Source organism: Monodelphis domestica, chromosome 4, assembly GCF_027887165.1.
Source record: "Monodelphis domestica isolate mMonDom1 chromosome 4, mMonDom1.pri, whole genome shotgun sequence".
Taxonomy (NCBI): Eukaryota; Metazoa; Chordata; class Mammalia; order Didelphimorphia; family Didelphidae; genus Monodelphis; species Monodelphis domestica.
This window is the reverse complement of record NC_077230.1, coordinates 346,989,721-347,003,978: the sequence shown is the minus strand read 5'-3', so window position 1 is coordinate 347,003,978 and position 14,258 is coordinate 346,989,721. Positions and strand designations below refer to the sequence as shown.

The 14,258-nt window shown below is 39.2% G+C and overlaps 1 protein-coding gene across 5 annotated transcripts in view; it reads right to left on the bottom strand.

Annotated features, from left to right (window-relative positions):
* Window positions 1–14,258, bottom strand: part of FAM168A (family with sequence similarity 168 member A) — a 213,300-nt gene that overhangs the window by 30,136 nt on the left and 168,906 nt on the right. For all 5 annotated transcript variants that reach the window (XM_056795003.1, XM_056795005.1, XM_007491011.3 and 2 more), the window contains one exon: window positions 13,223–13,348. In XM_056795003.1, coding sequence (XP_056650981.1) covers window positions 13,223–13,348 — 126 coding nt within the window. The remainder of the gene's footprint in view (window positions 1–13,222; window positions 13,349–14,258) is intronic.

Genomic DNA, 14,258 nt, shown 5'->3' with positions numbered 1-14,258 from the left:
AATCCACTGAGTCATCAAGCTGCCCCCATATCCTTTTCTTTATTAAAAAAACCAAACATCTATGTTACATTAAAATTTCCAAGTATCTCCCTCCCTCCCCTTCCTATGCTTAGAGAAGGCACCATTTGACAAAAAAGCTACATGCACATATAAAACTATATCTTGCTTGTTTCTATTAATCAATCCTTTCTCTGTAGGTGAGCATATACATTATTCTTCAACAATATTTCTTATCAGAATTGATTATGCACTTCATCTTGTACTGAATCCTGTAGTCGTTTTGTCAATGGGATGCTACCTATCTTGCCTCTGAAATCTGATCTTGAAAAATCCAGAGTTTGTGCCAGACTTTGCCCAGCTTCTATCTCTAGCACAAATTCCAAAATGGGATGGACATTTCCCTTGAGGTTCCCAGCATTTTAACTTTAGCAGTCAGTTGGTAAGAACCTCACCCTGAATATGAGAATAAAGTCCATATTTTGGGTGACATCTAAATGCAACAGGCACTGGACATCCATAAAATTCAACTAAAGTACTTAACTGAGTTTAAATACACAGTACCAGAATAAAAAAGATTATCTATGATTACAGTTAGGAACCAAGGGCCAAATGGGCAATAGCATTCAGGAAAAGATTTCTAACAACTTCCTAACTCCCAAGCCAATCCTTTTATAATTCAAAGCACCAAGTGGGACTGAGCCAAGGATCTGGGGGTGGAATATGGGCAGTGGTCACAACAGCTGCAATAGCCTCCTGAGCCCACCCAAGCTCCCACCAGCATCCAGAATAGCAATTCCCTTCCCTTCCTGGAAGCATGAAATTTTCATTAAGACAAGCCAAATCATTTGCAGCTCTGCTTTTAGCAGAAAGTGCTCCTGAAAACATCCAGATTAATTACCCCAGCATGGTACTGGGCCAAACTTTGATCTATTGCCCATTTCCCCTCATTTATTTCCTCTTTCTGTCTAGGTGGTTTGTGGTACACGACAATGTCACTTCTGTTTGTGCCTCCATTGATCTTCGCCCAAATCTTCTCTATGTTTCCCTTTCTTTGGTTCCTGGATCTCACTACCACATTTCTCCAATTAGTTTCCTTCTTTTCTTAGAGCACAAGGACTCTCATTCAGGTCCTCATCTGAGCTAACGTAATTGGTCTCCCTGGTCCCTGTTTCTCCCTGTTTTCCAATCTGTCCCCCAACCAGCTGCCAAATGTATACTCTTGAAGCACAGACCTGACTGTGGATCTTCTTGGCTAAAAAAGCTCCAGTGATTTCCCTTTCACATGAAGCTTAAATACTAAACTATCTCTGTAACTATGCAACATCCTCAACAAACTGACTCCAGCCTGTCTTTTCAAGATGATGACACATTATTTCCTCACACTATCTATATTCCAAATGGCTTTATTCCACATATCCAGTTAATTCCAAATCTTGCCATTTCTATCTTCTCCAAATCTCTCACATCTGACCTCTTTTCTCCACTCACACAACTTCCATCTTAATTCAGGGTTTCATGAACTCTTTTCAAGATTATTATAAGAGCTTCCTAATTGGTTTCTCTCTGTCATCTCTCCCTACTCCAGTCTATCCTCCAAAAGGCTGCCCAAGTAATTTTTACCTTCAGCACAGATTGGACTATTTCATCCCCCAACTCAATAAACTCCAGGAGATTCCTATTGACTTTCCAATCTGCCTGTCCTTTCTTTCATTGTACATTAATTTCCCTCTTACACTCATAAGTCCAGCCAAACTAGCCTTCTCTCTATTCCTCATACATGACTCTCTCCTGGCTCTGTGCCTTTGTTACTGACCTTATCACACAGTTAGAATACCCCCTTTCTTATTCACACTTTAGACTAGTCACTCTGTTCCTCTAAGACTTATCGCAAACCCTATTTTCTTCTTCTTTTTTTAAACCCTCACCTTCCATCTTGGAATCAATACTCTGTATTGGTCCCAAGGCAGAAGAGTGGTAAGGGCTAGGCAATGGGGTTCAAGTGATTTGCCCAGGGTCACACAGCTGGGAAGGGTCTGAGGCCAGATTTGAACCTAGGACCTCCCTTCTCTAGGCCTGACTCTCCAATCCACCGAGTCACCCAGCTGCCCCCTTAAACCCTATCTTCTGCATGATCTAGAAGCACCTAGTACCCTCCCTCTTAAATTACCTTATATGGAACCTTAAAAAATTTATTCTCTATACACTTGTCTCTTCCATTAGAATGTAACCTTGTGCCAGCAGGGGTTATATTTGTCTCCTCAGTGCCTAGCACAATACTTGGAATCTAGTAGCAGCCTAATAAATATTTGATTGATTTAAGAGATGAAATTGGCACAAAAGCAATTTATAGCAGCAATAACTTATTTTTGCTAATGCCAATTTAATATCTGTATGACATGTTCATTACCCACTTCTGCTTGGAGAGAGGATCTGTGACATGCTTCTAACAGAGGATTTTTCATCTTATCCTTATTCAATTGTTCTCTGTAATCCATCCCCTTTGAGTTTGTATTGTATTTGTTTGTGTTCGTTTATTTATTTTAAGAATATTATTGTTTCTAAGGCAGATCAGTAAAGGCTAGGCAATGGGGGTTAAGTGACTTGCCCAGGGTCACCCAGCTAGGAAGTGTCTGAGACCAGATTTGAATCCAAGCCCTCCTTTCTCCAGGTCTGGCTCTCTTTCCACTGGGCCACTAAGCTGTCTCTTCTGTATTGTTTTTTAAAAACTTTAATTAATTAATACAATAACAAGTGTGGCAAAACCTGTCTGGACAACAATGTACCTTCTGAAGCCTTATAAACAGTTAGCCTCATATACTAAAGAAAAAAAATACTGTACAAGTATTTTTATAACACATTCACATAGCTTAAAAAATTATATAACCTTTTAAAAATGCAAAAAAAATCAGTTTGGGGTACTAAAAAGAAAAACCCTTTAAATCATAAATTAAATAACTAGCCTCCTGTGAAAAATCTGTTCCTGGTCCAACTAAATAAAGAGAAAAAAAGCATTTCAGAAAATTACAATTGCACACATAGTTGTTCAGGAAACAAAAGCCTAAAGAAAATGTATGAAGAAGCTATTAATTTCATAGGGAAAAATAATTCCTGCCTGCAAGGCAAATTTTATACTGTGAAAAAGGGTACCATTTTCATCTATTTAGACAGTTTTCTTAAACCACAATTGCTGCCTTTTGCCTTTCCTGCAAACACATTTTTTTTCCTAAATCCATGTACTAATTACATCTAAAAAACCCCAAGCTGGTCCAATTCACAAACTACTTAGAGTAGTTTAATTTTAGTCCTTATTTCATGGAGAGTTTAGAACTAGGGTCAAAGTAACAAGAAATACTTTTTCCCCCCTGTTCAGATGCATTACAGACAATGGAAATCACTGGTATTGTCATTGAAAGTGTATTAAGAGACATTCCACTGTCATATAAAGCAGAAATACTACAAATCTGCTGTTTGGAGCCCTAGTCCACAAGGTAAAGGCTAAACTGTACTTTTGGTGACCTATGTGATTTATTCAAATTCACATTAATCTTATACACTGAATGAACGGTCTGTATGAGAAATGAAAAATGCTGAAATACCACTCCTCTAAAGCCCCCTCCCCCAGATGGGGACTTACGATCCTCTAAGTTCAAAGTATCCTTGTGCTTTAGATTTTTAAAAAATTTTCCAACAATAGATTGCTTTCTGAGGATGACAAAGAATGACTTCTGTCAAACCTTCAAAGCACATTCTTTTTGCAAATTCCTTTCTGTTTAGGAACATTTGTATCAAAGCTTCAAAGTCCCTCCACATTTTCCTTCTCTCCATTACCACCTCTTACTGATGAAACACGGTCATATTAAGGATTTTCAGTATTAATACCATGTGTGTTAAAATAATCTTTGGTTTCTGGAGGAAGTCATTTGGAAAAGAAATTGTAGGTTTCATGTTCAAAATACACCTTGCCTCCATTTCCAGAATCATAGTAGTAAAATACTGATATTTTTAAAAAATTGATAAAATCCTGAAAATCTTCCTAACTCCGGGTTGCTGAGGTGAAGGATTACTTGGAGAGAGGAATTCAGGTGCTACAAGCACAATATAGGGCTACACTCAGAAAGAGGCAGAATGATGACACCTGAATTGAAGTGGGTGCCTCCTCCCAAAGGCAAAAGGATTGGCATGGCCACTGCATGCTGAAAGGCTTCTCCTCATAATCTCCTACTCCTTGATATTGTTGCTATTCTGCTAAGACTCTATTTGACCTGCTTCTCTTGAACACTTATCTTGCTAATGATGTCAGAAGTTTCATCCCATGGAAAAAACCATGAGGTCATATTTGGGTTAAAATAGTAAATTCGCCTTGATTTCACAAGCTCTGAGCACTGGTGAATAAATGTCTAAGAGCAAAGTCATATTTCCCTGTTATTTCCTCCTGTGAAATCTTAGATCTTTCTTTACAGATTCTTCTATGTGTAATGCCCAATGTTCTCATTATAGTGCCATAATGAAGTACAGTTGGCGCTAAGCATCGTCTATTTAATGCCTTCATCAGATCAGCAAGTTTCATCCATTCTAAGAAATATTCTATTTTTAATTTAAAGTTGACTTTGATGAGATAACGTACCAAATATATTGAATGTGTCCCTGTAAAGTTGTACATACCTCAGTTTTTTAAAAAATGAGTCATTTATACAGCTTGCTTTTAAAAAGAATTTTAAAAGAATTTTAAAGAATTTAAAAAGAATTCCATGGTAAATTTAAAATTACAGAAATTTAGGAATATACATTCTCCAAGTTGTGAAGGTGCTTCGGAAGTCAGTTAGTCCAATCCATTAACTCCCTTTATAACAGTGATGGTGAACCTATGGCACAGATGTCAAAGGTGGCCCACAGTGTTCTGTGGACATGCAGCCACCCTCCCCTGCCTAATGTTTGTTATTAGAAAAGCATAGGGAGTCAGGTGGAGCTGCTCCACCCCCCCGCCTCCACCTTACCAGAAGACATTTTTTCACATCCCCTGCCCCTCTGCCTCTGCTCAGCAGCCTAATGGCAACACTTTCTCCCTCTCCTGTGTGTGTAAATGGGGGGCAGCAGGGACATGCCCTGCACCAGGGGGGGTTGGGGGAGGGTCACTCTAATCTCTAAAAGGTTCACCATCATTGCTCTTTAACAACCTTAATAGAGTTGGAGGGGTTATTGACATATGAAGATGTGAGTCTGGAGAAGTTCAGTATGAGGGAAACTTTAATTTATCATCCCCAACTGAATGGAATGTTTTGCTTTGAGACTCTCAATGAGTTCCCTCATCACTGGAAATGTTTAAGCAGATCACCCCTCTTTGTAGAGAATGGACTAGTTGATCTCAGAGGTACTTTCCCCAAACCCTCAATCAGATGGGTGGCTGAGTCCCCTGAAAGCAGATATTTTATGACATATTTGTTGCTGTTCACTTGTTTCAGTCACATCCAACTCTCTATGACAAAGAAGTAGTGGTTTGATATTTTCTTCTCCAGCTCATTTTACAGATGAGGCAAACAGGATTAAACTTGCCCAGGGCCACACACCTATAATGTCTCTGAAGCTAGATTTGAATTCAGGAAGATGAGGCCTAGCACTCTATACACATACACACTTTATAATATAAACATCTTAGAATAAAGAGATTAGATTAGATGATCTCTAAGGGTCTCCAGTTCTAAAGGCCTAGGTTATAAGATATTTTTCCTCTCTGAGTTTGTGTTCTCTAATTCTTTCCAGCCCTGGCATTCTATGTTCTAAAGGCCTTTCCAACTCTGACATATTTCTAACTTGAAATATGACTCTCATTCATTCAATCTATAAAACATTTACTAAATATCTAGTATGTCAGGTGCTGTCCTAAGAGCTTGAGATATAAAGAAAAATTAAACCAGCCCTGCCCTCAAAGAGTTTAAAACTCTTTGTTAAAACAGTAAACTCCCTTTCTACTACTGGTCCTAGTTCTACCCTGTATGGCCACACATGGTAAGCCTGTTTCCTCTGCTCCAAGAGACTTCTCATATTTGAAGGCAGTACCATACCAAGACTTCTCTGAATCAGGCTAAATTATATCCCCAATTCCTTCAATTCACACATACATAGCATTTGTATGGTCAGGTAAGTGGGAAAAGATGAGAGTAGGAAAAAGAGGATAGCATCTATCTTATCTCGCCTAGTGGGGGCACTTTTGTAAAGCAGAATTTTATTTTGTTTCCAAATAAAGCGCTACCGTTTCTCTTTCCCACCTTCCCTACTGCTCACTGAGAAAGAAAGAAAAACAAAAGCTTGGGGGGAGGGGGTGCCCTCTAACTGAATTTTCTGGTAAAATAAAAGCCAGCTTTTAAGGACAAAAATATTTTTTGTATATTTACCTTTTTGAGGGGTTGAGATGCTCAAGGGCATATAGCTAGTGGCAAAGTTAGCATTAAGAGAACTTTAAACATTTCTCAAAGAACTGTTGTTTTCAGGAGACCAAGGTTTGAACACCAGTTCTGCTACTCAGTAGCTATAAGACATTGGGTGAACCCCCTCTCTAAGTCCTACTTTCCCATTTTGAAAAAGGGGTACAATTATCTTTGCATTATATTCCTCCGAAAGTTGAAAACAAAGAACTTCATAAATTAATCAAAGTTCTAGTTTCTTGACTGGTCTCACTTTTTTAAAAAAGGCAAATAAGCGCCTCCCAATTCACCTGTGCTATAAATCCAAATGTTCGGATACTGGATGTGCTTAGGGCAAAACCTGATCATATGTTAGTGTTTTCCATGATGGAAAGGCTGAAGACAGCTTTTCAGAGAAGACACTGCTGGATTGTGACTGTAAATCAATTAGAAATAATGTCACCACTCATGTTTTCAGTGCTCTCTAGGTTCAAAGCACCTTCCCATCCACGAGCTTAACTGGTTCTTAGAGACTGTGCAGGGGGTATCTCCATTTTTTACTAATGAGACATCTACAACTTGGGGAGAAGAAAGAGCTTGTCAAAGGTCACATAATGAATCACAGGCAGATCTATGACTAGATCCCAAGTCTTCTGATTCCAAGCCCAAAAAGTTCTATTCTAATCTGCTGCCTTTATACATTCCAACATTTATAAAATGTGTTTGGAAAATTGTCTTCTAATGTCCCATCATTGGTGGGAGTTGATGCTGGTTTCTCAGAAAGAAAGCTCTGTCACATCCTACCAAACTGGAAGACTGAGAATGGGCCCAGGGATGAACTATCATTAAAGGATTAACTTTGCTAAATTCAGAGAGGCTCATCACCAGAGACATGGCTACGAGATGATTTTTTTTTCTTCCTTCTTTTGGTGGGGAAGGAGGGAGAAGAGAAGAAAAGGACAACTCATGAAATAGCTACCTCAAGTATTGGAGTGGCTACCTTTTTTTCTCTCATGGAAGGGAGTATCCACTTGGATGAGATTACGGATCTTTGAAGTACTGACATAGTTATAAATTATATTAGTATGTGGTGAGGACAAATGACCAAAGTTATGGGTATAAGGGAAGTAGTAGAAAGGGAAGGAGCTTATGCTGCCTCCTCCTACCCCCATAAGCTTGAAGAGACAATATAGAATAGTGACAAGAACACTAGATTTGGATTCAAGTTCAAACTCTTACACACTGCATAACCCTCAGCCAATCACAATCTCTTTGGGCCATGGTTTCCTTCTCTGTAAAATCAGAGGGCTAGATTACATGATTTCTAAGGTCCTTCCATGTTCACATTCTTCAGTCACTGTAAGATATAAAACAAATGATCTTTTTCTTGGAATCAACCCAGAAATTGATCATGGAAGAATTAGTCTGATAGGAGGGGAGAAGAGCTTCCCAGGCAAGTCACAGGGCTCTTTTTCTTGCTCTAGGCATTAAATTTAAACACTGTTCAAAACATAAAATCCAGAGCTGAGACCATGAGACAATAGATGGTCTCTACATGATAACAATATCAAAAACAATTCTCACTGTGTATACAAGCAGACCTCAGGCCTCTGGGAATGAAGCACACTAGAGCAGTGGTTCTCAACCTTTCTAATGCCGTGACCCCGCAAATAGTTCCTCATGTTGCAGTGACCCCAAACCAAAAAATTATTTTGGTGGCTACTTCAAAACTGTAATTTTGCTACAGTTATGATTCGGCATGTAAATACCTGATATGCATTATATATTCCCATTGCTACAAATTGAGAGGTTGAGAACTGCTGCTCTAGAGGATATGAGTTTCTCAGGGATTTGAAGTTCGACTCTTTTGATAGTTAATTTTTTAAAAAGGATTATTTAAATAAGTGGGATAAAAATCCTTCTAAAATGGATTTACAATAATACAGGGATGCTTTACTCAGATGGGAAAGGCTCCCCTCTCTGCAACATGAGCCTAGCAAAACAAATCAGTCAGAACAATTGAAAAGATTAGTTTAAAACATTCTCATCTCTTAAGGAATCTATGTTATTATTAAAAATAACAACAACAATGATCATGATAATCTTTTCCTCCAGTCCTTTGATGTTCCATCGTAGAATTGGAGGTAATTCATGGTTCTAAAAGTCTGTTATAACAAAAGAATACCAAACAACAGCTGGAAAGGTAAGGAACACCCTGGCAGACACATCACACAAGAGGGATTCCAAGCCAGGCCTTTCATATACCACATTTGGAAAGTAGTACACTGGAAAGAAAGATGGATTTGAAGTCAGAGGATCAGAATTCAAATCCTTGCTCTGCCCCTTACTATCTGTGTGATCACAAGCAGGTCATTTAACTTCCTGAAACCTCAATTTCTTCAACTGTAAAGAGATTCAGTTGGGACTAGATGATCTCTAAGATCCTTTCCTCTTCTAAATTTATGATCCCATGGTCTAAGACAGCATTGGAGAAGGTTTTCAAGTTTGTGTACCCAAACTGCAACTTCAAGCTGCCTGTGAGTTCCCTGTATTACCCCAGAGAATGGAGGGAGGAAGTACTCGCTTTGGGCGGCTAGACAAAGGGGTAAGGCATACAAATAATTTCCTTGGGTACTGGGGAAGAGAATGAACAGAGCAACTGCACCTCCCCAACCCTCCCCCCCCACCCCCCTCCCCAAGAGCTGGGAATGGAGGGATTGTATATCAAGGGAAGGAGTATAATAACGATGATGATAATAACTCACATTTATCTAGCATTCTGAAATATGGGGGACTCTTCCCCCCTACAATGGGTGGTTCTAGTCTTCTGGGCTTTGGAAGTGGTGTAGTTTTTTTTTTTAATGGATTTTCCTATTTTCTTTCTTGTTGGGTTACCACATCCCCTGCTAGCACCATATCTTCCTGCAATAATCTCCATTCTCTTCCCTTCTAATCTGCTATGATCTGGAAGATCATTATAGTCAAGCATTTTTGCATGAAAGTATAAAACAAGATCAATAAACTGCCTCTGAATGAGGGCCTGAGAGATTCCCCTATATATGAAGCATATTATTTTACTGAATGGGCTTTCTTCTGGGTCAGGATCTGAAGGCTCGTGGTTTTTAGTTTTAATTTAGAATCCACAGATTTACAAAGTGTTCCAGGTAGAAGAGATTTAGGAGATGACACAATTCATCTCTACCATTTTATAAAGAAACAAAGATCTACAGAAACTGACTGATTTGCCCATAGGTCATATAGCTGGCTAGTAGCAAAGTAGGGCCTTGTACCCAGATCTCCTGCCTCTTAAGTCTGCCTTTTCCCACAATACCACATCATTTTCCAGTCAACTAAAGTCAAACAGACTCAGCTCCATACACAATTACATAAATTTAGTTCCCCAAATTAATAGCTATTATATTGAAATTGTTTCTTAAATGAATTAGGGGGGAAATTACAAGTTAGAATAAAATTTTAGTGAGACTGCTGCATGGAACCTTCAGTTTAGGCTTTCTATTTAGCCAATTCTCTGAGAAACAGATTCATCAGCCTCTGGAAGCATTGGCTACCCACTTAAGAGAACCAAGCAACATACCTGATTTGTCAGCCACAAATAAAATTAATCTGGTGATTTTAAAATGATCTGATTCTGGCTCATTATAATGGCACCCACTTTTCCAAGAAAATGCCAAAGGATCCATAGTGAAAAATGCTATTCACCTCCAGAGAGAGAATTAATGAACCCTGAATTCAGACTGAAGCATTTTTTTAACTTAAAATTTTTTTCTTCATGTTTTTTTGTCTATGTTTTCTTTTGTGACATGGCCAATTAAGAAATATGTTCTGTATGACTTAATATGTATAATCAATATCAAATTGTTTGCCTCCTCAAGGAGAGGAGAAAAGGAATGGATTTAGAATTCAAAATTTTTAAAAATAATATTAAAAAGTTTTTGTGTGTAATTGGGAAATATCTAACAAAATAAATAAAAATATATTTAAAAAAACAAATAATGGTACCCATCTGCTACATTTCTGACAGCCAAAGAATAGAATCATTGAGTTGTTGCACAGTTGGATTTTGGGGAACTCAGTCCAATTTGTAGATCCAGATTCAGCTATACCAAAGAACTCTTCAATCACTTAGTTGTCCCATAGGGCTCAAAATCTGGTTCTTATCGATTTCTCCCCAAGAGGTTAGACATATCTAAGCAATAATTACATTGTGGGAATAATAATAGCAACTGCTCATATGTATAGAGTTCTAAAGGTTTACAAAACACTTTCTACAACAACTCTATAAAGTAAGCAGTACAAGTACTTTTACAAGACCTCGGTCTCCTGAGACATTCCAATGCTTTTCCCATTCCAGGAGGGTGGGAGGAACAGTTCTGAAGATGACCCTCAGCAGATCCCAGATATTTCTATGTATATGAATATACATATAAACATGTGTATGTAAGTGTATTAAGGAAGATTGGGGCAAGGGAAAGCATGCTGTATGCAAGACTCATCTTGCCACTTCAACACATTTCCATCACTTCCATTCCCATTTGGCACATGGCTTTGCCTCACAATTTTTTTTTTGTTAGTCAAATGGCCCTTAGCTTAAGGCTTTGAAGAAGGATCAGTGACAACTTCATCCAAAGTTTAGGCATATAGAAATGAAAGATCTTGTTCACCCATACCACTTTTCCTTGGTAGCTGATATCCACATCACGTGTGACATAAGGTACCATATTCATAAACTATGGGATACTGAATTAATACCTTCACCTTTCTTAGGTCTTAGTTTCCTCACCTATAAAATGGGGATGATGATAATAACTTACATGAGAATGTCATTTTGAAGCATACAAAATGCTTTTTAAGCTCCTTAGGAAACAGGAACTATTTCAAATTTTGCTTGTGTATCCTCAGAGTCTCAAACAATGCTTTATACATAATAGATGCCTGACAAATGCTCATCCAATTGGATTAATGGATTCTCTTAATCTGATATCACAATAACTCTATGATATAGAGACAATCAATCCTATTATCCCCATTTTATAGATGAAAAAACTAAGTCAAAATAAGTTAAGTAACTTAATTGTATTCATATAGATAGCAAGCATCAGAAGCAGGACTTGAATCTAGGTCATCCTGATTCTAAGTTTAGTGGTAATATCTACCTTCCATACATGCTGTGAGGACCAACTAAGATAGAATGTATGAAATCATGTTTTAACTGTCAAGCAGTATATATCCCAAACATGGGAGTTGTCACTATTTTTATTCCTTCAATAAAGTCTTTCTCTTATGTCTCATCATGCTATAGAGGTGACTACTGAGTTTTAGAAAACTATGGGGCTCAGTGGATAAAGAGCCAGGTCTAAAGTCAAGAGGTCTTGGATTCAAATCTGGTCTCCAATACTTCCTAGCCATGTGACCCTGGGGAGGCCACTTAAACCCCCATTGCCTATCCCTTACTGCTTTCCTGCCTTAGAACCAATACATGGTATTGACTTTAAGATGAAAGAAGGGAGAGGAGGGAGTAGAAGGAGAGGAAGGAGGAAGGGAGGGAGGGAGGGAGGGAGGGAGGAAGGGAGGAAGGGAGGGAGGGAGGAAGGGAGGAAGGGAGGAAGGAAGGAAGGAAGGGAGGGAGGGAGGAAGGGAGGGAGGGAGGGAGGGAGGAAGGGAGGAAGGAAGGAAGGAAGGGAGGGAGGGAGGGAGGAAGGGAGGGAGGGAGGGAGGGAGGGAGGGAGGGAGGGAGGGAGGGAGGGAGGGAGGGAGGAAGGAAGGAAGGAAGGAAGGAAGGAAGGAAGGAAGGAAGGAAGGAAGGAAGGAAGGAAGGAAGGAAGGAAGGAAGGAAGGAAGGAAGGAAGGAAGGAAGGAAGGAAGGAAGGAAGGAAGGAAGGAAGGAAGGAAGGAAGGAAGGAAGGAAGGAAGGAAGGAAGGAAGGAAGGAAGGAAGGAAGGAAGGAAGGAAGGAAGGAAGGAAGGAAAGCTTAGTAAAGGTTCTAGTAGGTTCTATGGACCCAGCAACAGACTTTATGTCTGTCATCTGAAGATGAGCCTAGCAAAAGGTGAAGGGACCAACAGGTATGAATTTTTTCAGTCACAGATATACATGAATACCCACATTCTAAGGTTGAGGATGGTTGGCTGGGATTTCTATTGGTGGAGGAAATATACAGATGAAAAAGCCAATTCTTGATATACTAATCTAAGAATTACAACATTATAATCCCTTCTAGTTCACAAATGTCTCTTTTAGGTAAAGCATTGATCTTGAGCTTTCAAAGGCTCTGCCAGCTGAGCATAAGCTCTGGAAATTTTTATACCAAAGCTGAAGACTTTCAGTATAGGTCCAGTGGGTCCAGTGTATTTATCATGTAAGCACCAGACTTGCTAAGCTTGGAGAAATTTATCACCAGGGGGCCAGCAGAGAAGGGTCCTAGCAATTCTTAAGTATCATCTACTAAAATGTAAAAGGGCTGTAATCTCTATCACTGAAGGGAACATCCAAATCAAGGAGACTATGTATCTACTGAAACACAGAAGTATAATTAATAACAAAATAATTTGACGAGGATGATGATGATGGTTACAAAACTAAATTTATTCTGAAATAACTGACAATCTGTTTGGCTAGGTGGGCCCCTTCCTCTCTTATCCTTCCCCATGCAGTCCATCCAGAGATGTCAACCTGACTAAAGGAAAGATGGTCTCCTATTAGGATCAAGTACCTGCAAACCATTCTCTTCCCCATTCCCCTGAAAAGCCCACACAATCAGTCCTCTTCAGAGGACTAAAGACAAGGAGAATGAAAACAGTATTTACTGAAAGCCGCCGACGAAGCTTGGTAAGTTCGGTTCTCGGTCCCAGTGTCCACCGGGAGGTGGAAGGTACCTTCAGTGGCACAGGACGATGAGGTCTGGGGCCAGGCCTGTTTCATCAGCAGTGTGGCTTAAGTGGAGACACAAGAGAGGCATTAGGCAGAAGCCATCATAAATCATGCAGCATCCCCAGATGGAGAATTTAAATCCCTACCTTCTCCCCACCCCCACCCCCACCCCTATTTCAAAAGCATCTTGCTGAATGAGAATCCTATCAGAACTCCCTTGGAGTAGGAGCTTCCTAATTCAATGAAAAAAAAGGCTGAAACACTGAGATAAAACTTACCATTATGGGGCAGGCTGGCACATTTAGCTAAGAAGGAAGAAAATATGCCCCGGGTATATTCTTTAGAACCATTATCTATCTACCAATATCTAGTACTTAGATAATGTCACTAATTTAAGCCCCAACTAAGCTGGATGACTTGCTATGTAAATATACTGTATACTGTGATCCACATCATTTACTCTTCCCTATACCTTGAAAGTCCTCTTCAGTAACTCTCTATTCTTTATGACCTAGCTCCAATGTTACTTACTCCTTCCAGGAAACCTCCTCCTTTAATATTTGACTCCTAACCATACAACTAACTAGAAATTACTTGGCCCACTTTGTTTATCTCTTTTGTGAGCTTATGTTCTATTAAAGTTACTTGTGTACATGTCATTAATAATAACAATAATGCTCTTATATTTATATGGGGTTTTAAGGTTTACAAAGGGTTTTCCTCACAACTCTGTGAGGTGGGCAGTGCAATTATTATTATCCCCATTCTACAGATTAGGAAACAGATTTAGAGAAGGAAAGTGACTTGTCCAGGTCATATAACTAGTATTTGAGTCAAAACAGACTCTCAAGCATCCTTGCCTTTAAGTTCAGTACTATTTACATGACATCCCACTATTACCAATTATACATTGGGGTTCTTAAAGGCAGGGATAATGTCTTATCTCCTGAGCACAGAGAGAGCACTGTAGAG